Source organism: Podarcis liolepis, assembly GCF_965112155.1.
Source record: "Podarcis liolepis genome assembly, chromosome: 4".
Taxonomy (NCBI): domain Eukaryota; kingdom Metazoa; phylum Chordata; class Lepidosauria; order Squamata; family Lacertidae; genus Podarcis; species Podarcis liolepis.
The window spans coordinates 96,442,150-96,465,802 of NC_139558.1; the positions used below are offsets into that span (position 1 = coordinate 96,442,150).

Sequence of the window (23,653 nt, forward strand, 5' to 3'; positions counted from 1 at the left end):
ACATACAGCAAGAGTGTTTTGTTTTGTGTTGTGTAGACTCCTATGAAGTAAGCAATGGGCCCCGCCTGCTAGCCTGCTCCCTAAATTATCACTGGTTTGCTCCTTTCTATATATAGGGTGCCTACATTCTGCACGGACTGCTTGCATGGCAACCTGTGCAAATGGCCTGAGATACCTATTAGGTCCATAAATTACCATATAGCATATATTCATCACTAAAAAAGCAGCAGAAATTTGTTGTTGACAAAGGACAGCTGGACATATAAAGGGCTCCATTACTTTCAGTAGCTTAGGGTCTCATCAAACCTAAGTCCGGCCCTGATACCTGATACCAGTTTTGGTAGCTATTTCCTGGCTACAGGACAAGTCTGGGGAATCATGCACTTCTTTCAAAGCAAACAAACATATTTTGGTACCATCAGTTCTTGTTTCGGGACATGGGTTGGTGTAACCTGCCCTGGGAGCTGCTGGCTGAGCCCAAGCATGTGACTGAAGGTTGATCATCTCTCAGCCAGTGCAGATTTATTAAAAACCAATGGGGGCATAAGGTTGGAGCAGTTTGCGGCAGGATAACAGCAGAATTCGACATCGCTGGATGGAGCTGTTTGGCAGCAGATTCAAGGAGGAGATAGGGAATAATGTTATTTCCCAGAATATGTAACTGATGTATGGGATTTGCTGCCACAAGGCATGGCTATTAAAAATTTTTTCCTGCCGTTTAGGCCCATGGGTGTCTTTGGCAACTAAAGCGAGCATCCATGTTCAAGCGAAGTGTACCTCTGTATACCAGCAATTAACTAATTAATTACGTTTATATCCCACGGATAAGGCATACGTAGAACAACTCCCCAATTTATCCTCACAGCAACGCAGCAAAGGAGGTTTGGCTGAGCGTGAGTTACTGGACAAATAGGGTGCATCGTTTCAGAGGGGGTGAAACTTAATTTTTGCAAATTTATTCAGCAAGGGATCTTCAAAATACAATTTTTGTGTGTGCAGAATTCAAATCTGCTGTTACTCTCGTGATTGGACAACATTTAGCTTAGTAAGTCTACATTTGGTGAAGAAGCACATAAACTGCTTTTGGAGGGGGAACCAAAGAATTTTAATTTTACCTTCTGAAAATAGCAGGTCATGCTAAATAATAATAATGCTAATAGGTGAAAATAATATTAACTTAACTGAAAGTACTTGGCAATCATTTTTAACCATTTCTGTGGAACCTTACACATATTTCACTTACTGAGCAAAATAAAATTACATTAACTTAACCAAAATGTCTTTTGAATTGAAAAGGTAATTTGAATTCCACCCCTCATTTTGGGAATTTGAAAGCTGGAAATTGTTAACACACCCTATTGGCCCAAAGTCACCCAGTGAACTTTGTGGCCGAGCGGGGATTCGAACCCTGGTCTCTCAGGTTCTAGTGTGACACTTTTAACTTCTGCGCCACACTGGTCCTTGGGTTTCTTTGGCTTAGCCATGATATTGTCCATAACTGTATAACATCAACTTTTGCTGGTTTCGCATCATGCTCTGGAGTCCCATAAATTATCGTGTCTCCTGAAAGGAGCCCAGGTGGAGCGCAACCTGGAACGTGTTTCAGAGTGCTGGTCACTTTTTAAATACTTCCATAATTCTTAAATGCACACATATCTAAATATATGAACCATGTGTCTGAAATAGCACAGGAGAGCAATTCTGAAGCCATTTTGATTCTCCCAATGAGCTCAAATATTCCTCTGCAGTAAGGGAGGCAAATGGGAAAAGCCTTCCCATTGTCTTTTTGCTTGCAAATCCTGTCTTAAGGGCATATTTGTGTATGAATCGGGTGAACCTGAGACCTGGATTCAGGAACTACAGTATTAACCATCACCAAAGAATGGCCAGGCTGCCCAGGTAATGCAATCAGGGACCATTATCAGGTATCCTGGCAGACAGGATTTCTGCTGTAGACCTGCCTCCTTCTGTGATGTATGTATGATGTTTGGGGGGTGGTCTTGGGCTACAGGGTGGGCAATTTCAAGAGCCTATATAAGGGCTTGCGCACCATTGTTCAGGGTTCTCCCTCCTGCGTGTGGTGAGTGGGGACCCTGTTGCAACAATTCCTTGAATAAAGACCAGGCTTACTAGCCGCTTTGCTTCTCAATATACTCTGGTTGGCCTCTGTTGTTTTCTCCTGCCGATAGGGAACCCACTTAAGGACTCTATATGGGCTCCGGAATACCCCATAAGGGAAAGGAAGCAGTTTTTCTTATAACAAGAGCCTTGGATGATGTGATGGCGTGTGGAACTGCAAAGTATGTACAAAAGCACACTGGGGGAAAAGACCTTAGTGCATTACAGAGGACATGTTGGCGCAACAGCTTAAAGCAGCAGAGAACAGCCTGACAGCATTAACAAATGTAGCCCATGGAGCAGAGGAGACTTCAGCAATGAGCAAATACATCTTAGGTTCTTCCTGCGAGAAGAGCAGGTATGCCACAAGTCATTGACATTTGTAAAAGGTTGAAAAGGGTGTTCTTAAAAGAGCAGGAACCCAAGACTAGGTGGCAATCCTAGAATCGGTGGGCGAAGAAAGTCCCTAACGGGGATTGAGAATTTCTTCTTGGACTCAGCTAAAATCTCAGTTTGATGTTATGGGAAGGTCTGCCAAAATTTCTGGATCATAGAACGACAAGGGAAATCTGGTTCAAGCCCCTAAAGATGCAGAAATCTTTTACCCAACCTGGGGCTCAAACTCATAACCTTCAGATTAAGAGCCTCATGCTCTACTGACTGAGCTATCCCAGCTTCTGATGAAAGACAGTTCTGTGGTATGGTGTGTGTTTCACATGCAAAAAGTCCCAGCATCAATCCCCAGTATCCCCAGGGCTGGGAAGGGATCCCTATCTGAAATCCTGGCCAGTTCCAGGTTGGAAGAATCCCTTAGCAAAATACTATAGTGGGGGTGGGGCCTCCTAGCAGGGACAGCCAATAGCAGCTCTCTCTTGCAGCTGCCATTCTAATGTATACCCCTGTGATGACATCACTCCATGGAAAATGGTGGCCCCTAGACTCAGTAAACCAACACAGAGGAAAAGAGAGAAAGTTGAACTGTGGGTCCTGCCAGGGCACTGATGCCCTTCATTTCCTCACAGGAGTCATGTGTTGGCACGGAGCTTATCTCCAGTGAAAATGATTTCATCAGATAGCAAGCATAATAGGCAAAGACTCCGGATGATAGCCATTACCTGTCAGGGTAGTTGACAACCACAGGACTAGATGAAACAGTGGTCTAGGCAGCTTCAAACGATGCAAAGTGCTTTATTAGTCTGAACTAAAAGCAATATTTAAACACCAGAAAGCAATGGAAACCCAAGGCATACGTTTGCCATGGAGTTTATAGATATCCATAAATACCGTACATATAGCTGTTTTGTTCACAAATATAATATCGATAGCAATTACATTCACAAATATCAGTGCTTGGCTTATTCAAGTAAAGTCCATGCTACACAACGTTGTGGGGTAGATGCTGCAGCCAAGGTCTCTAGATTGTCCATTGAGAGTCTCCTTTGTACAGCCTCAGACAGAGGACCCAAGTTGTACACATGTGCAGGTTCAGAAATGCAGGTAGTCCTGTAAAACGGAAAATGGAAAAGGTGTTAACAAGGTGGGTTGTGGCTTAATTTAAACCAAGGGTCTCTGAGACTCAGCCCCAGAACTTTGCTGATAGCCAACATGGGGTTCTCCTGATGTTCTTGGGGTACTACAACTCCCATATTTCCAGTCAAGTTGACCAATGGTCAGGAATGATGGGAGTTCTAGTCTGGCAACATTGGAAAGGCACCACGTTAGCTTAGCTTTCCATTGAATAAATAGCCTGAATCCCAAAACTAAGACCTGCAATATGAATGAAGTAATATAAGATTACCCTCACCACCGAAAGATGGACCTGCCTAGTCAGAAAATGGCATTCCGTAGCCCAACCTGTGTTGACCTGGTGGCTACAACTTCCCTCATCCACAGCCAACAATGGCCACCAAATTAACCAGGAAGGAAGGAAGAGTTTGCAAGCCTATTTTTAAAAGCTCTTTGACTCTGTTAACAGGCAGTGCCGCAACAGGAGACTACAGCACGGTGGTGCAAAATCACCTTTTATCACATCCACTTCTATTGGCCGATGGTCGCCATGTGGAAAGATTAAAAGCATGGATGCATACAAACATGGAAGGAAAGCAGAAACTTTGATGCAGGAAACCAGCTGATAGATCCTTCCACAAGCTGTGCCCACCAGATCTTTTTGACCACGGTTCCCATAGTTATGTTGGCTGCGCTTTAAAAAGGTAAAGAGAACCCTGACCACTAGGTCCAGTCATGGCCGACTCTGGGGTTGCGGCACTCATCTCGCTTTATTGGCTGAGGGAGCCGGCATGCAGCTTCCAGGTCATGTGGCCAGCAGGACTAAGCCGCTTCTGGCAAACCAGAGCAGTGCACAGAAACGCCGTTTACCTTCCCGCCGGAGCGGTACCTATTTATCTACTTGCACTTTGACGTGCTTTTGAACTGCTTGGTTGGCAGGAGCAGGAACCGAGCAACGGGAGCTCACCCCGTCATGGGGATTCGAACCGCCGACCTTCTGATCGGCAAGTCCTAGGCTCTGTGGTTTAACCCACAGCGCGACCCGCGTCCCATTGGCTGGGCTTAGGGGAGAACAATAGGTGGGAGAAGGCCAAGTGAGCCAATAACTCACCTTTGGTGTCCTTGGCGTGTGTCTCACCAGCGGAGAGAGATTTCGTTCTGGTTGATCTGCCCCATGATTTCATTATATTTCGAAGTCACGGCGTTGGCCCTCCTCGTCAGCTGGGTGAGGACGCGGTGCAAGCCAGACACGTGGTAATGGAAGAGATCTTCCAGATCAACCTTCTCCTTGCTCTCCTCTTCCTTGAGGCTGGGATTCTGGAAGTCAAGGGGTGCTAAGCCAACCTCTGCTCTCCCCTTGATGGCTTTTAGCAGAGTGTAATCTTCATACAGGTCTCTCTCACTGGAGTCTCCGTTGCTCGAGTTGGTCTCAAATGTTTCAGCCTGGTCTTCCAAGGAGACTCCGAGGAGGAGGCTGGGAAACATCACCGTTTGCTCCATCTTGCGGACGGCAGAGACGTATCTTTCCATGGCGATGGGTTGAGAGGGATTCTCTGGATCTGAATTTGACTTCTTTTTCAGGGTCCCAATCTGCGCTGTGCAGGAAAGATGAGCTGTGTTAGGTTTCAGCCTTGCTGGTGGCAATTTATATAGCAATCTTGGTCACTTCCAGAGAACCTGAGTGGGGTAGTTCCATGCCAGTTCCAGACCCTCCTTTCCCAGGGAGCCAATCCCAGCTTCCCGTGAATTGCAAGAATTTGGCAGTGACTCGTCTGTGGGTTGCAATGTGATTTTATTTACAGTCTGGATTCTTTCCCAGATTCTTTCTCAAACCCTTTTGCCTCTATCAGCTACTTGCCACCAGGGTCCTTGAACAGATAATTAAACAGTCAGTCTATGCACACTTCAAAATGGATGCTGTGATTACCAAGACCCAGCGTGGGTTTTTCAAAAGCAAGTCATGTCAGACAAATCTCACTTTTTTCTTTGATAGAGTTACAAACTTGGTGGATCAGGGGGACGCAGTGGACATAATGTACAGTGGTACCTCGGGTTACATACGCTTCAGGTTACATACGCTTCAGGTTACAGACTCTACTACCCCAGAAATATTACCTCAGGTTAAGAACTTTGCCTCAGGATGAGAACAGAAATCGTGCAGCGGCAGCGGGAGGCCCCATTAGCTAAAGTGGTGCTTCAGGTTAAGAACAGTTTCAAGTTAAGAACAGTCCTCCAGAACGAATTAAGTACTTAACCTGAGGTACCACTGTATCTTGATTTCAGCAAGGTCCCCCATGATAACCCAGAGAAGTGGGTAAATTGTGGGCTGGATGAGGTAACTTTTAGGTGGATTTGTAGCTTGTTGACTGACCAAACCCAAAGAGTGCTCATTAATGGTTCCTTATCATCCTGGAAATAAGTGCCGAGTGGGGTGCCGCAGGCTTGTTCAACCTCTTTTTAAATGACTTGGACAAAGGAACTGAGGGGATACTCATCAAATTTGCAGATGACACCAAAATGGGAAAGGTAGCTAATGCTGCAGAAGACAGAATCAGGGTTCAAGTTGACCTTAACAGATTGGAGAATTGGGCCAAAACTAACAAAATGAATTTCTACAGGGACAAATGTAAGGCAGGAATAATCAACTGCAGTAATTTATGATGGGGAACATCTGCCTCGCAAGCAGTACATGTGAAAAGGATCTTGGGGTCTTGGTGGACCACAAGCTTAGCATGAGTCAACAGTGTGATGCAGCAGCAAAAAGAGCTAATCCTATTCTAGGCTGCATCAAGAGGTCTAGTGTCCTGATCAAGGGAAGTAATAGTCCCACTCTATTCTGCCTTGGTCAGACCACACACGGAGTACTGTGTCCAATTATGGTCACCACAATTTAAGAAGGATGTTGACAAGTTGGAACGGGTGTAGAGGAGGGCAACCAAGATGATGAAGGATCTGGAAACCATGTGTTATGAGGAACGGTTGAAGGAGCTGTGCATGCTTAGCCTGGAAAAAGAGGAGACTGAGGGGAGATATGACAGCCTTCTTCAAATATCCGAAAGGCTGACACGTAGAAGTTGGAGCAAGCTCGTTTTCTCCTGCTCTGGAGGGTGGGACTCAAACCAGTGAATTCAAGTTACAGGAACAGAGAGTCCACTAAACATCAGGAGGAACTTTCTGGTGGTAAGAGCTGGACTAGAAAGCTCTCAAGGTCCCTTCCAGCTCTACAGTTCTGTGATTCTAAAGTGGTACCTCGGGTTACATACGCATCAGGTTACATACGCTTCAGGTTACAGACTCCGCTAACCCAGAAATAGTGCTTCAGGTTAAGAACTTTGCTTCAGGATGAGAACAGAAATCGTGCTCCGGCGGCACGGCAGCAGCGGGAGGCCCCATTAGCTAAAGTGGTGCTTCAGGTTAAGAACAGTTTCAGGTTAAGAACAGATCTCCGGAACAAATTAAGTACTTAACCTGAGGTACCACTGTATTAGGGCTTTTGAGAGCTCAGATTGTCTTTAGACTGACCAGTAATCAGAGAGAGGCAGAGAAATCTAAATCAAGCTATCATCTAGGCTTGCACTGAATGGAAATTTCCTAACAACGTTTGGCAAGGCACTTTCCTGGCCTTCAGCAAGCACAGGAAGGGTGCCAGGAGAACGACTGCATAATTTGGGCTTCGTTTGTGATAGCTGGTTCATACTACCATTCTGCGGGGGTCATGAGAAGCAGAGATTTTGTGGGCAAAGATGTTTGGCAATGGCTTCAGTCTGGAAATCCAGCTCCCCTCTGAACACTGATACATGGTCAGGGTCAGGGCAAGGGCTGGAAGATTCAATGGAAGATGCCTTAGCCCCAGATCAAGCAACGTGTTCATCTAGCCCAGTTCCATCTATTCTGACTGGCACGTCCATGGCCTCTTCAGGGCCTGGGGTAGAGGTCACCTGCAACATCTTGCCCCTCCCCAAAGATGCCATGGAAACCAGCAACGAAAAGAAACACCTATATGCAACCTGAGTATAGGATGGAGGACCTCACAGCAGCACAAAACCGCTTCCTGGTTTTTGAACCCCTCGTGAATGTCTTCTGCTGACTGCTTTGTGGATTTCACCTGCGTGTAGTCTTCATACAGCTCTTGGCCACCATCAGAGTCAGCTTCAAATGTGTCGTCTGATTCTTTTGAAGTGTTATGTACTGAGTTGAATAGGATCCAAAATGCAGCAGTCTGATTGGTCCTAGAACAATAGAATGCAGAATGCAGCAGTCTGATTGGTCCTAGAACAATAGAATTCAGAATGCAGCAGTCTGATTGGTCCTAGAACAATAGGATTAAGAATACAGCAGTCTGATTGGCCCTAGAATAATAGGATTCAGAATGCAGCAGTCTGATTGGTCCTAGAACAATAGAATGCAGAATGCAGCAGTCTGATTGGCCCTAGAATAATAGGATTCAGAATGCAGCAGTCTGATTGGTCCTAGAACAATAGGATTCAGAATGCAGCAGTCTGATTGGTCCTAGAACAATAGAATTCAGAATGCAGCAGTCTGATTCGCCCTAGAATAATAGGATTCAGAATGCAGCAGTCTGATTGGTCCACAGGAGCCACCCAATCCAGCTCCAGGAAGTGAACCCACAACCTGATTGGCCTACAGGAGAATCCCGGAATTAGCCAATCACGTGGAGCCCATTGTGTAAATAATGTATATAAAGCAGACATTCTGGGGAAATTTCCATTCCTCCTCACCACTATGAGCTGAATAAAGAGCATGAAATCCACTCTCGACTCTAAGTAGAAGGAATCTCCCATAGTTAGGAGGCGAGATTTACTCTGGGTCTACAGCAGGGGTCAGCAAGGCTTACCGGGCATGGGCCGGATCACTCCCGCGGAGATCCTCCGTGGGCCAGGCTGGCACAGCATGACGCCGGAAATCACGTCTCCACATGTCCAAAGTGCCGGAAATCACTTCTGCGCATGCCCAGACACCAAAATTGCGCCTGTGCAGAAGCAATTTCCAGAGCCACAGAAGAGAGTCCCCACGATGCATTGTGCTGGTTTAGCGCATTGCGCGGGGACTCACCAAGCGAGTGGCTCAGTTGGGGGCGGCTCGTGGGCCGGTTACACGGCCTCCATGGGCCGCTTCCGGCCCGTGGGCCTTAGGTTGCCGACCCCTGGTCTATAGCTTACAGGTATCTTGAGGTGCCAAATGCAATTCAAGGTGGGCTGTAAGTGGTGAGAGTAGTTAAATCTTCCAGACTTATTGAGGACAATGTATGCAGCAAGACTGGATGGAAGATAGATTTTGGAATGGCACAAAAAGGCTGAACAGGTTAAATCTGTAATGATACACTGGATGAGGGATTTGGGACATAATATCCAACTCTCATCTTGGGAGAGGTTAAAGAATACAGATTTGAAATTCTAGGCATGCTGTACGTTGAAAGAAAATTAGAGTGTTATCTCAGGTTACAGACGCTTCAGGTTACAGACGCTTCAGTTTACAGACTCCGCTAACCCAGAAATAGTACCTCAGGTTAAGAACTTTGCTTCAGGATAAGAACAGAAATCGTGTGGCGGCAGCAGCAGGAGGCCCCATTAGTTAAAGTGGTACCTCAGGTTAAGAACAGTTTCAGGTTAAGAACGGACCTCCAGAACGAATTAATTCTTAACCCGAGGTACCACTGTACATGAAAATGATGTACCGTTGATATTTAACCCTAGTAAGTTAGCAAAAATGTACAAGACAGGTATAAATATCTGCTCGAAATGTAAAGAGAAAGAATGCACCTTTTTTCCTATGTGGTGGACGTGTAAGGTAATAAAAGCATTCTGGGAAATGATATATAATGAATTGAAAAAAATGTTTAAAATAACTTTTATTTAAAAAACCCAGAGGCTTTTCTATTAGGAATTGTATGTGCTGAAATTCAAAGGGAGCAGAAAAGACTTATGTATGCGACGACAGCTGCATGCATGCTGTTAGCCCAGAGATGGAAAGAAAATAAAAGTTCCTACCAGAGAAGAATGGCCGATCATGTTGATGGATTATGGCAAAGTTGATTGGGAAGCTCAGAAACCAGGAAGACCAAAACTTTAATAAGGAATTGGGGGGGGATTATAATTTACCTGGAAGACCACTGTAAGCAGCTGAAAACACTAGCAGGACTGCAATAACACTTGTCATGTACAGTGGTACCTTGGGTTAAGAACTTAATTTGTTCTGGAGGTCCGTTCTTAACCTGAAGCTGTTCTTAACCTGAAGCACCACTTTAGCTAATGGGGCCTCCTGCCGCTGAGCGATTTCTGTTCACATGCTGAGGTAAAGTTCTTAACCCGAGGCACTATTTCTGTAACCTGAAGTGTCTGTAACCTGAAGCATCTGTAACCCGAGGTACCACTGTAATGACAATGGAGTTACAAAAAACTTGGTTTATGAGGAAAAGATGCAGCAGAAAAGGTGTAACAACAGAACCCAAGGAGTGGAAGGTGGGAAGTCCAGAGATTCGGAGGAATCTTTTAACTGTGGATTTGATGTGGTGGTATGATTATAATCTTAAATTTGTAGAACTAAATAAAAATTATTTTCGAAAAAGAAAAAAAGACCGGCTGGAGCTCAGTCACCCAACGAGTGATCAGGACGGGTTCAGGACTAGACACTAGTCTAGCACCGTTTTAGGCAATCGCAACCTTTATCCTTGAACATATGAGGCAACTGTTTCCTTTCTTGGCAGCTAACAATGTGGCTTTATTTACAGATCTCCCCAAAATAGAACTGAACTGTGCCTACTGCTTTGACCCTTTCACTGGGACTCAGCAAGGCCACACAATTTTGCAAATGCTGGATAATAGACAAGAGCTGCGCTGGGCGTTAGGATGAGCGCTGGCGAAATCGTCTGCCACTTTGCAGCAAGACCCCTCTCCAGAGATGGGGAAATTTGTCTCGACGAGTGAAAAGTTGCATGGCACTCATTTCCTTTTGACCCATTCGTTTTGGCCCAAGCAGCGCTCAGCATTGCATGGGCCAAACACTTTGGAAACCCTTCTGCCAGAACACGAAATGTTCAGCTGTGTCTGCAGTTCTTCATTGCCAACAGACCATAGGGCACTGGAAGGGAGCTGATGCAAGGCCAGGAAAATAAGGTGAAGGGAGATTTCATCTCTGTAGGGCTTTTGTTCCTTTTAAAAAAGATATATATATTTATTTATTAAAGTTTTTATGTTACCTCGGTAAACATTCTCATATTACATCACAAGGCTTATTATACTATAATTTTCAACATGTATACAAAGTTTATATACTTAAAGAAAAAGAAACAGAGACAAAAAACTATTCCAAAATCATTTTTGTACCAACACTTTGGACTTCCTGCCTATCCCGTTGTATATTCCTTTTTTTTACAAATGAATGTACAGTGGTACCTCGGGTTACATACGCTTCAGGTTACAGACTCCGCTAACCCAGAAATAGTACCTCGGGTTAAGAACTTTGCTTCAGGATGAGAACAGAAATTGTGCTGCGGCGGCAGCGGAAGGCCCCATTAGCTAAAGTGGTGCTTCAGGTTAAGAACAGTTTCAGGTTAAGAACGGACCTCCAGAACGAATTAAGTACTTAACCCGAGGTACCACTGTACTCTTATTATTGTATATTTCTTTACATTTTATCTAATACATTCCTATATCCATATGTACGCTTGGTCTTATTTCTCGACTCAGTCTCTCTCCAACCTCAATCGAATGCTAGCATAGATAGCGAACCTTTACTGTATTTTTTGAACATGTATCTTATATCTATCCCACTTTTCCATAAACTTTTGCTTTGAATTGCCTCTCAGGCTATTTGTCAACTGTGCCATTTCAGCAAATTCTTGCAGCTTGTTATGCCAGTCCGTTATTGTCGGGGCTTCTTCTTCCTTCCACCCCTTTGCCACCAAAATCCGAGCTGCAGCTACTGTATATAAAAATACCTCCCTAAAGGCATTCGGGATGTCCCTCTGCAGGGTTTTTGTTCCTAAAGCTGAAAGAGACAAGCAAGTCCTGCGTTCATAATGGGAAAACTAGAGGGTTCCTTCTTCCTGTAGCTGGACCTGTTGTTGTTGTTGTTGTTGTTGTTGTTGTTGTTGTTGTTGTTATTATTATTATTATTATTATTATTATTATTATTATTATTGTAATATTTTAATTTATATCCCACCCTTCCTCCTGAAGGAAACAAAGCGGCAAACATTTAAATAATAAGGATCAATTTAAGAAGGATATTGAGAAGCTGGAACGTGTGCTGAGGAGGGCAACCAAGATGATCAAGGGTCTGGAAACCAGGACTGATGAGGAACGGTTGAAGGAGCTGGGCAGGTTTAGTCTGGAAAAGTGGAGAGTTAGAGGACGTCCGCTCACCTACTGCGGTGGGCGGTGTCACGTCCAGGCCTCGGGCCACACAAGTGATCCAGCTGGGGTCGCCTAGCTGCCAGCTATTGGCCAATGCCAGCAGACATTGAATGGGCTTTTCTCTGACGGCGGGCACAACCAGCCAATGGGGACGTGTGGGCCCACTCCCAGGGGTTGTTAAATTGTGGCCTGCCCAGCAGTCTTCCCTGCTCTTTCATCAGATCTCCCACCTACCCACCCTGAATTCGATTGCGTTTACTGACGTTTTGACTTTTCTATGGACTAAGTCGGCCGTATTTCGGGCCGGGCAGGAATTTTCCCATTTGGCAAATTGGCACTGGCCATTTGGCTTTCACCTAACCCTCTGCAATCCAGCCAGTCCATGACATCTTGTCAACTACCCCATGCAGCACAATGCTGTTCCTTGCTGCAATAAATGGACACAGTTGGCCTTCTGGAGCTGGCTGGCTCGATTACCAGCCACCAGAGACATGTCTGACAAGTATCATCCCACTGGTCATTATAGGCAAAGTTCTCTTTGGCCTGGTAGCTATTGACTTCCCTACATGAATTTCTCTAACTCCCTAATAAAACCACTACAAGGCAGTGTAGTCCTTAATTACACCGTCTCTCTCGGCCTGAAAGCAAGATGAGCATTGCAACCCCATAGTCGCCTTTGACTGGACTTAACCGTCCAGGGGTCCTTTACCAGCTCCACCTGGTACGCAGGCTGAGACCCTCCCTGTCCGCAGACTGTCTCGCCAGAGTGGTGCATGCTCTAGTTATCTCCCGCTTGGACTACTGCAATGCGCTCTACGTGGGGCTACCTTTGAAGGTGACCCAGAAACATGCAGTTACAGCGGCGAGAATATTAATGGCCCAAAGATGGAAACAGGAGGAACTACCAACCCTGGAAGAATGGAGAATGAAAATGATGGACTATGCAGAACTGGACAAATTAACTGGGAAGATTAGATATCAACGAGACCATAAGTTCATCGAGGACTGGGGAAAATTTGTAGAATATCTGAAAGATATATGTGATGAACAAACAACGTTCGTGGGATTTCAAGAAGCTCTGTGAAAGGTTGAGGAGTATTGTAAAAAAGAAAATAAGATTAGGAAGGCATATAAAAAGGCAGTATTAAATTTAGGAAATGCGTAACTAAAATTTAATTGTGGATGATTGGCAGATAAGCTGAAGGAACTCCATAATATATAATTTGTGATAAACCTTTGATATGGTATTATATCTATATTGTATTGAAAATTAATAAAAACTTTTATTTTTAAAAAAAAGGTGACCCAGAAACTACAACTAATCCAGAATGTGGCAGCTAGACTGATGACTGGGAGCGGCTGCCGAGACCACATAACACTGGTCTTAAAAGACCTACATTGGCTCCCAGTACGTTTCCGAGCACAATTCAAAGTGTTGGTGCTGACCTTTAAAGCCTTAAACAGCCTCGGTCCTGTATACCTGAAGGAGCGTCTCCACCCCCATCGTTCTGCCCGGACACTGAGGCCCAGTGCCGAGGGCCTTCTGGTGGTTCCCTCATTGCGAGAAGCAAAGCTACAGGGAACCAGGCAGAGGGCCTTCTCGGTAGTGGCACCCTCCCTGTGGAACGCCCTCCCATCAGATGTCAAAGAGATAAACAACTACATGACATTTAGAAGACATCTGGTACTTCAGGGAAGTTTTTAATGTGTGACATTTTAATGTATTTTTAATCTTTGTTGGAAGCCGCCCAGAGTGGCTGGGGAGACCCAGCCAGATGGGCGGGGGACAAATAAATAATAATTATTATTATTATTATTATTATTATTATTATTATTATTATTAATTCACTAGACAACCCTGAGTTCCAGTTCCCAAAAGGCTGGTGTTTGTCTGGTGTAAGAAATGCAACAAAGATCCCTGAACTTTTCCCAAACTTTGTGCGTTCCCTTTGACAATTGGTGTCTGGTTGGGTGATGATCACCCAGCAAACACATGCTCACTCAGTCTGGGGCAGGTGGCACAAACCCTTTGCCCAAGTTATCACCCCACTTGTCTGCCCATGCAATACCCTGTTTGGCTAGACAGCCATGTGTGTATCTGGCCTGTGATGAACTGCTCAGGAGACGCATCCCAAAACAGAGAACATCCCTTTCTCTCTCTCTCATTCGTCCGTTGAAAGACAACATCACTGCTCAAAGACTGTTTTGATGGGGTCAAGCATCCAAAAGTATTTACATTCTATTCTGGGTCTATGTGTGTCTGGTTCTTGTTTGCTGCTGACCATTAAGAGGCAGCTGGCTAGAACTGATCAGGCATGCTCCAGCATTGTAAATAAAGCCACAAAAGTTGAAATACCCAGCAGCAGAGCATCTGCTATACATGCAAAAGATCTCATGTTCAGTCCTCACCACCTCCAGGTAGGGAGGAAAGAGTTTCCCTGCTTGAAACTCTTTTAAAAAAGAAATTACCATATTTAGTTTTTTAGTCTAAAGTTTTACAGTCAATTATCAACAACCAACATCAAAACAAGGTTCCAAAGAATCTCCTGACCTTCCCTCTGCCCCTTTGTGGGTCCTTTTGTTGAATATTTCCTCCTGCATCGGCGCTGTGGGTTAAACCACAGAGCCTAGGACTTGCCAATCAGAAGGTCGGCGGTTCGAATCCCCGTGATGGGGTGAGCTCCCATTGCTCAGTCCCTGCTCCTGCCAACCTAGCAGTTCGAAAGCACGTCAAAGTGCAAGTAGATAAATAGGTACTGCTCCGGCGGGAAAGTAAACGGCGTTTCCATGCTCTGCTCTGGTTCGCCAGAAGCGGCTTAGTTATGCTGGCCACATGACCCAGAAGCTGTATGCCAGCTCCTTTGGCCAATAAAGCGAGATGAGCGCCGCAACCGCAGAGTTGGTCACGACTGGACCTAATGCTCAGGGGTCCCTTTACCTTACTAATTCTTTTTCATCTCCGTTATATCCAAAGTTCAACATTAAACTACCAGTGTTATTCCAAGCCTACTAATGATTTTTAGCCTTTTATAAAGGTTTTTAAGATAAATTATAAATTTTCCCCATTCCTTATTAAATTTTGGTCTCCCTGATTTCTGATTCTTCCGGTCAATTTTGCCATTTCAGCAGAGTCCATCAAATTAATCTGCCATTCTTCTCTGGCTGGGACTTTGTCTTATTTCCATCTCTGGACCATTAATATCTGACCAGCTATGGTCACATACATAAATAGTCTTTTCTGCTGCATTGGGACTTTGGCACCTAGAATTCCTAAAAGAAAGGCTTCTTGGTTTTTTTATTTTTTATTTCCCAATTCATTATATATCATCCCCCCCCCTTTTTACTGCCTTACATTCCACCACTTATGATAAAAGGTGCCTTCTTTTTCCTTACATTTCCAGCATATATTTGACCCTGTTTTATACATTTTTTGCTAATTTACTAAGAGTTAAGTACCAGCATCATTTTCATATAGTTTTCTTTCAACATGTAACATACTGTGAATTTCAAATCCCAGTTCCATAACTTCTCCTATGCTGTAAGTTGTACAGTGGTACCTTGGTTCTCAAACGCCTTGGTTCTCAAACGCTTTGGTTCCCAAACACCAAAACCCCAGATGTAAGTGTTCCGGTTTTTGAACATTTTTGGGAAGCTGAACGTCCGATGCAGCTGTCGGCTATTGTTTCCGGGGCGCCTGCACCAATCAGAAGCTGCGCCTTGGTTTTCGAACATTTCGGAAGTCAAACGGACTTCCGTAATGGATTAAGTTTGGCACTTTTGTTTTTGCTATTTATTTTGCATTTTTGTTTTTGAGGCTTTTTCGGTTAATTTGTTTTTGTGACTGTGTGGAACCCAGTTCAGCTACCGACTGGATTGTGTGACTGCGTAAAATGGATACCCCCCCCCCCCGCCATTCAAACAATGACTATCATCAGTGCAGGTAAGAGAAAAAAATATTTTAATTTTTAACATCTACAATACTGACTTATTTATTTTATAGTGCAGTACATTGACGATTGCTTTCATTTTATGGATCAATTGTCTCGTTAGAGAGTAAAATTCATGTTAAATTGCTGTGTTAGGGGTTGTTTTTACAAGTCTGGAACCAATTAATCCGTTTTGCATTACTTTCTATGGGAAAGCACACCTTGGTTTTGGAACGCTTTGGTTTTGGAACGGACTTCCAGAACAGATAAAGTTTGAGAACCAAGCTACCACTGTATATTATAGCCAAGGTCTCTCCCCCAATGACCCTGCTTGAGACCCCTTGCCAATCAGCTTCAGAGCACTTGCCGTGGGAGCTAGGTGGACCAATTCTTTTACTCTCTATAAGTTACCTTCCTACATTCCTAAGCAGTTTGTTGGTGCTGACCTTTAAAGCCCTAAATGCCCTTGGCCCAGTAGACCTGAAGGAGCGTCTCCACCCCCATCATTCTGCCCAGACGCTGAGGCCCAGCGCCGAGGGCCTTCTGGCGGTTCCCTCCCTGCAAGAAGCAAAGTTACATGGAACCAGGCAGAGGGACTTCTCGGTAGTGGCGCCCGCCCTGCAGAACGCCCTCCCATCAGATGTCAAAGAGATAAACAACTACATGATATTTAGAAGACATCTGAAGGCAGCCCTGTTCAGGGAAGTTTTAATGTGTGACATTTTGATGTATTTTTAATCTTTGTTGGAAGCCACCAGAGTGGCTGGGGAAACCCAGCCAGATGGGTGGGGTACAAATAATAAATTGTTGTTTAGTCGTTTAGTCGTGTCCGACTCTTCGTGACCCCATGGACCAGAGCACGCCAGGCACTCCTGTCTTCCACTGCCTCCCGCAGTTTGGACAAACTCATGATGGTAGCTTCGAGAACACTGTCCAACCATCTCGTCCTCGGTCATCCCCTTTTCCATGTGCCCTCCATCTTCCCAACATCAGGGTCTTTCCCAGGGAATCTTCTCTTCTCATGAGGTGGCCAAAGTCTTGGAGCCTCAGCTTCAGGATCTGTCCTTCCAGTGAGCACTCAGGGCTGATTTCCTTCAGAATGGAGGGGTTTGATCTTCTTGCAGTCCATGGGACTCTCAAGAGTCTCCTCCAGCACCACAATTCAAAAACATCAATTCTTCTGCGATCAGCCTTCTTTATGGTCCAGCTCTCACTTCTGTACATCACAACTGGGATTACCCAGTAAATATAACTTCCATCTGGCATCTTCATGTTGTGGGCGGCAAGACAGACCTCTGCCCAAGCCCCTGAAATTAGAAGTCTAAACAGAGAGGAGACTGGGCTAAAGACTCGTGCCCAGCCCTTGACCCTGTATAGATGTTCAGACGGGACGTGGATTCCCAGACTTAGGTTGCTTGCCAAACATCTTTTTCTGGCCCTGTGGTTTGAAGACAGTCTGCAACATCTCTGCTTCATGTGCCCTGCAGCAAGATGATGGCATGAACCAGCTATCACAAACTGAGTGCAAATTATGCAATGCCAACCAAGGCAGTCTTTCTGTGGTTTCCCAGCAGTGTGGCTTGCCAAAGGCTGTTTAATTTAGTACCAGTCTTGCTTAATTTAGGTCTCTTTTCTTTCATTATGGGGGGGGGGGGGAGAAAAAAGACAACCTGAACACGCAAGCGTCCAACTTTATGCCAAGTCGCCGATATGAGCAAAAGAGTTTGGGAAAGAATCCAGACTGTAAATAAAATCACATTGCAAGCCACAGAGGAGTCAGTGCCAAATTCTTGCAATTCACGGGAAGCTGGGATTGGCTCCCTGGGAAAGGAGGGTCTGGAACTGGCATGGAACTACCCCACTCAGGCTTTCTGAAAGTGACCAAGATTGCTATATAAATTGCCACCAGCAAAGCTGAAAACTAACACAGCTCACCTTTCCTGCACAGCGCAGATTGGGACCCCGAAAAAGAAGTCAAATTCAGATCCGGAGAATTCCTCTCAACCCATAGCCATGGAAAGATACGTCTCTGCCGTCCGCAAGATGGAGCAAACGGTGATGTTTCCCAGCCTCCTCCTCGGAGTCTCCTTGGAAGACCAGGCTGAAACATTTGAGACCAACTCGAGCAATGGAGACTCCAGCGAGAGAGACCTGTATGAAGATTACACTCTGCTAAAAGCCATCAAGGGGAGGGCAGAGCATGGCTTGGCACCCCTTGACTTCCAGAATCCCAGCCTCAAGGAAGAGGAGAGCAAGGAGAAGGTTGATCTGGAAGATCTCTTCCATTACCACGTGTCCGGCTTGCACCGCGTCCTCACCCAGCTGACGAGGAGGGCCAACGCCGTGACTTCCAAATACAATGAAATCATGGGGCAGATCAACCAGAACGAAATCTCTCTCCGCTGGTGAGACACACCCAATGACACCAAAGGTGAGTTATTAGCTCACTTGGCCTTCTCCCATCTAGTGTTCTCCCTTAAGCCCAGCCAACATAACTATGGGAACCGTGGTCAAAAAGATCTGGCGGGCACAGCTTGTGGAAGGCTCTATCAGCTGGTGTCCAGAATCAAAAATTCTGCTTTCCTTCCATGTTTGTATGCATCCAAGCTTTTAATCTTTCCACATTGCGACCATCGGCCAATAGAAGTGGATGTGATATAACGTGATTTTGCACCACCGTTCTGTTGCGGCACTGCCTGTTAACAGAGTCAAAGAGCTTTTAAAAATAAGCTTGCAAACTCTTCCTTCCTTCCTGGTTAATTTGGTGGCCATTGTTGGCTGTGGTTGAGGGACGTTGTAGCCACCAGGTCAACACAGGCTGGGCTACAGAATGCCATTTTCTGACATGGCAGGTCCATCTTTCGGTGGTGAGGGTAATCTTATATTACTTCATTCATATTTCAGGCCTTAGTTTTGGGATTCAGGCTATTTATTCAGTGGAAAGCTAAGCCAATGTGGTGCCTTTCCAGTGTTGCCGGACTAGAACTCCCATCATTCCTGACCATTGGTCAACTTGACTGGGAATATGGGAGTTGTAGTACCCCAATAAAATCAGGAGAACCCCATGTTGGTTATCAGTAAAGTTCTAGGGCTGAGTCACAGGGACCCTTGGTTTAAATTAAGACACAACCCACCTAGTTAACACCTTTTCCATTTTCCGTTTTACAGGACTACCTGCATTTCTGAACCTGCACATGTGTACAACTTGGGTCCTCTGTCTGAGGCTGTACAAAGGAGGCTCTTAACGGACAATCTAGAGACCTTGACTGCAGCATCTACCCCACAACGTTGTGTAGCATGGACTTTACTTGAATAAGCCAAGCACTGATATTTGTGAACGTAATTGCTATCTATATTATATTTGTGAACAAAATGGCTATCTGTATGGTATTTATGGACAAAACTGATATCTATAAACTCCATGGCAAACGTATGCCTTGGGTTTCCATTGCTTTCTGATGTTTAAATATTGCTTTTAGTTCAGACTAATAAAGCATTTTGCATCATTTGAAGCTGCCTAGACTACTGTTTCATCGAGTGCTGTAGCTGTTGACTACCCTGACAGGTAATGGCTCTCCTCCAAATTCTTTGCCTATTATGTTTGCTATCTGAAATCATTTTCACTGGAGACAATCGCTGTGCCACCACATGGCACCTGTGAGGAAATGAAGGGCATCAGTGCCCTGCCCACAATTCAGCCTTTTCGTGTGTGTGTTGCTGTGTGTTTAAGGGCACATCCACACTTTCCACTGAAAACAGTGTCTGGGCACAATTTTCAGAAATCCTTTAAGATGTCCTGGAAAATCCAGGCGTGTGGGCAACCCGTATCGGAAGTGGGGTTTTTTTTGGCAAATTTCCTAAAAAATAGCTCATAAACTATTTTTATTTTATTTTATTAGAATTTGCCAATAAAACTCAACAACTTTGGCCAATAGAAAACCTAAAAACAGCTTGCCAACTTTGCCAAAAAAAGAGAAAGCTTTTGTGTCCAGTTTTGTACTTTTTGAAATATTGCAACCCTACCTGGTTTCTAGTCATGGGTCTGAGAGATTCCCCCCCCCCCTGCTGTTTTTACTGGGAAAATCTGCTGTTTACTGCTGAATTGGAACAAGCATCAAATGGGTTTTCTTTTTTTATATATATAAAATATTTATCAAAGTTTCAGAAAAAGGAATTACATAAAAACAAGAAATACAAAAGTAAAAGACAAAAATAAAAATACAAGAAAAATACAGAATAAAAAAAATAAGTACACTTACAGAAAAAAGGAAAAAAATAAAAATAAAAAATCAACCTTTCCATATCTTAGATTCATATCCTTGTTTCCCTGACCTCCTCATACCTCCCTTTTTTGTGTTCCAATTCAATTAATTAATTTAGCAATTTCTTTCCCTCCTTATTATCCTGATTTTTGATCTCAATATATTATAACATTAAATTTTTACCTATTTAAAAATCCAATTTTTCCATATTCTTTTATATCATTACAGCTAGAAACCGCTTAACTTCAATCAAACATCATTCTAACATTCATTAATTGTGTAATACTTCTGTAAATAGTCTTTAAATTTCTTCCAATCTTCTTCCACCGACTCTTCTCCCTGGTCTCGGATTCTGCCAGTCATTTCTGCCAATTCCATGTAGTCCATCACTTTCATCTGCCATTCTTCCAGAGTGGGTAAATCTTGTGCCTTCCAATACTTTGTGATGAGTATTCTTGCTGCTGTTGTAGCATACATAAAGAAAATTCTGTCCTTCTTTAACACCAATTGGCCAACTATGCCCAGGAGAAAGGCCTCTGGTTTCTTCAAGAAGGTATATTTAAATACCTTTTTCAGTTCATTATATATCATTTCCCAGAAAGCCTTAATCCTTGGGCACGTCCACCAAAGGTGAAAGAATGTACCTTCAGTTTCTTTACATTTCCAACATTTATTATCTGGCAAATGATAGATTTTTGCAAGCTTGACTGGGGTTATCAAATGGGTTTTCCCTGCTTAAGTGAAGGGAGAAAAACCTTTCAGACCCGTGACTAGAAAAATCCCAGGACAAGGCAAAGAGTGAATGAGCCCTAAGTTAGAGGCAGCCCTTTTAATTTTCCATGGAGCAACCTCATGTTAGGGGCATAAATCAAAATGGCTCCCTCACAGGAGGACTGTTCCTTGCCTGTCAAGAAAGGTCCCCCAAGAGGGTATTTTGCCAAGGTGCTCTCCAGGATTTCAGACAGGGAGTTCTTCCCAGCCCTGTCTGGAGATACTGAGCATCAATCCTGGGACCTCCTGGATGGAAAACACGTGTGATACCACAGAGCTGTGTGTCATCCAGAAATGCTAGTATACCTTCCCGTAACATAAAGGCAAGATTTTTGTTGAGTCTGTCCCTGTTCAAGACTCACGTCCAGGGCTTGATTTAGGTTTGATGAGGCCCTAAGCTACTGAAAGTAACGGGGCCCTTTATATGTCCAGCTGTCCTTTGTCAACAACAAATTGTCACTGTTTTTTGTGCTGAACATATGCTATATGGTAATTTATGGACCTAATAGCTATCTAAAGCCATTTGCACATGCAGAATGTAGGCACCCTATATATAGAAAGGAGCAAACCAGTGATATTTTAGGGAGCAGGCTAGCAGCCGGGGCCCATGACTTACATCATAGGAGCCTATACACACACACATACACAAAAAAACCAGACATTGCTGTATGTAGGTTTTATTTTATTTGTTTTTTATCTTATATTTTGGAAATGTACATCCAGTGATTTTTTTTTCTTTAATTTTTTTGGGGGCCCCCAAGAGAGTGGGGCCCTAAGCTTTACCTTGTTTAGTTTATATGTAAATCCAGCACTGCTCATGTCCCGGATTCAAGGATTGCTGCCTTAGCCATGTCGTTGTCCCTGCCCCTTCCAACATTTCACAGATGGAAATAGCTTGTAACACCCCTGTTTGAACAATAAGTACTGTGCAATGCTCCAATATGCTCTCACTAATTTCTGAAGGCTCCCTGCTTCATGGGCTACGCCCATTGACTATGGCATAGCCGGATGAACCCTGGCGATCAACGTGGTGACAGATCTCGCAGCCAGATCGCCCTCTCACCACCGATTTAGGCTGTGCACACACATATCATTTGAAATAAACAGGGGTCCTTTATCTCCCAGTGCACTTTTGCACATAACAATGTGGGCATGTGTCAGAGCTGCTCCCAGATCCTAGCTCACAGAGGATCACGCTAGCCAACGTTCACTTTATAAAAGTCTTTATTGAGTTACAGTTTCCATTTCCAAGCTGCCGCGTGCAGCTCTACGTCTTATAAGCTAGACCGGCGAAGCTCCGTCTGAGTCTCCGCCCCCTGTACACCAACTTAATACCCTAGCCTTACTCCACCTTTTCCGCCTGACTGTTCTTCTCTGGGTCCCTCTGCCCCCCGTGGTCTCTTCCTTCCTGGACTCTTCTGACGCTGACCCCCCGGACCCTTCTGTCTCCTTGCGTCGGGCTTTAGGACCTGGCTCCCTTTCCGGGCTACTTACTGCGCCGCCTTCCTGTGCATTTGAACTTGGCGCGCGCGCCCAACCTGCCACTTTCTGCTTGACCGTTTCTTCGCTCCCCGATGGAGGCGTGGCCACTCCTGACTCATGTCCTCCCCCCTGCTGCGAGCTGCCAGAGCTCGATACCTGGCGCCCTTCCTCTCCACTGCGCTCTGTTGGGGATGCTGGCCCCGATTTCCAACTGCTGCCCTCTGAACCCCCTCTGGACCCTTCTTCCTGGGGTGTCCCCCTAGGCTCCCCCCTTGCTCTGGCCACTGGCGCTCCTTTCTGTGAATCTTCCGATTCACTGGAAAGACTCGGAGATCTCGGGTCGTCGTCATCACTCATCTTTTCTTCGGACTCCTCCCCCTCGCTCTCTGTTTCCTCCCTTGCCCTCGCCTCTGCTCCTGAACCCCTGACAGCATGTTTTCAAGCTAACATGCAACGGTGTTCTCTATTCCCTTCCTTCCCATTCCACAACTTTAAAAAACAATAATCACAGTCTTTTCAAAGAGAGGAGGTAGAAACTGGTGTGCTGATATTCAGAGGTGGCTATCCTACAGCACTGCTTCTTTTTTTTTTTAATTAAATTTTTATTGAAGTTTTAACAAATCACCACAATACAATAACAACACCATAACAATAACATACTAACAAATACACACACACATACACAAAAAAACCAGACATGTATACCTACAGCACTGCTTCTAAGGAGCGCTTGAAAGAGCTGGGTATGTTTAGCCTGGAAAAGAGGAGACTGAGAGGAGATAGGATGTTGTTGTTTAGTCGTTTAGTCGTATCCGACTCTTCGTGACCCCATGGACCAGAGCACGCCAGGCACTCCTGTCTTCCACTGCCTCCCGCAGTTTGGTCAAATTCATGCTGGTAGCTTTGAGAACACTGTCCAACCATCTCATCCTCTGTCGTCCCCTTCTCCTTGTGCCCTCCATATTTCCCAACATCAGGGTCTTTTCCAGGGAGTCTTCTCTTCTCATGAGGTGGCCAAAGTATTGGAGCCTCAGCTTCAGGATCTGTCCTTCCAGTGAGCACTCAGGGCTGATTTCCTTCAGAATGGAGAGGTTTGATCTTCTTGCAGTCCATGGGGCTCTCAATAGTCTCCTCCAGCACCATAATCCAAAAGCATCAATTCTTCGGCGATCAGCCTTCTTTATGGTCCAACTCTCACTTCCATACATCACTA

At 44.8% G+C, this 23,653-nt stretch overlaps 2 protein-coding genes across 2 annotated transcripts; one reads left to right on the top strand and one right to left on the bottom strand.

The window, feature by feature from the left end:
• Positions 1 to 3,290: 3,290 nt before the first annotated feature.
• LOC310705384 (mid1-interacting protein 1-B-like) lies at positions 3,291 to 5,266 on the bottom strand. Its single transcript, XM_083500082.1, has 2 exons — positions 4,736 to 5,266; positions 3,291 to 3,621 (listed from the first exon to the last, which is right to left on the bottom strand). Exon 1 carries the CDS (start codon positions 5,152 to 5,154, stop codon positions 4,759 to 4,761), a length of 396 nt encoding a protein of 131 aa, XP_083356208.1. The 5' UTR covers positions 5,155 to 5,266; the 3' UTR covers positions 3,291 to 3,621; positions 4,736 to 4,758.
• A 12,564-nt stretch (positions 5,267 to 17,830) lies between these two features.
• LOC310705385 (mid1-interacting protein 1-B-like) lies at positions 17,831 to 18,341 on the top strand. The gene has a single exon (XM_083500083.1). It carries the CDS (start codon positions 17,939 to 17,941, stop codon positions 18,332 to 18,334), a length of 396 nt encoding a protein of 131 aa, XP_083356209.1. The 5' UTR covers positions 17,831 to 17,938; the 3' UTR covers positions 18,335 to 18,341.
• Positions 18,342 to 23,653: the final 5,312 nt, after the last annotated feature.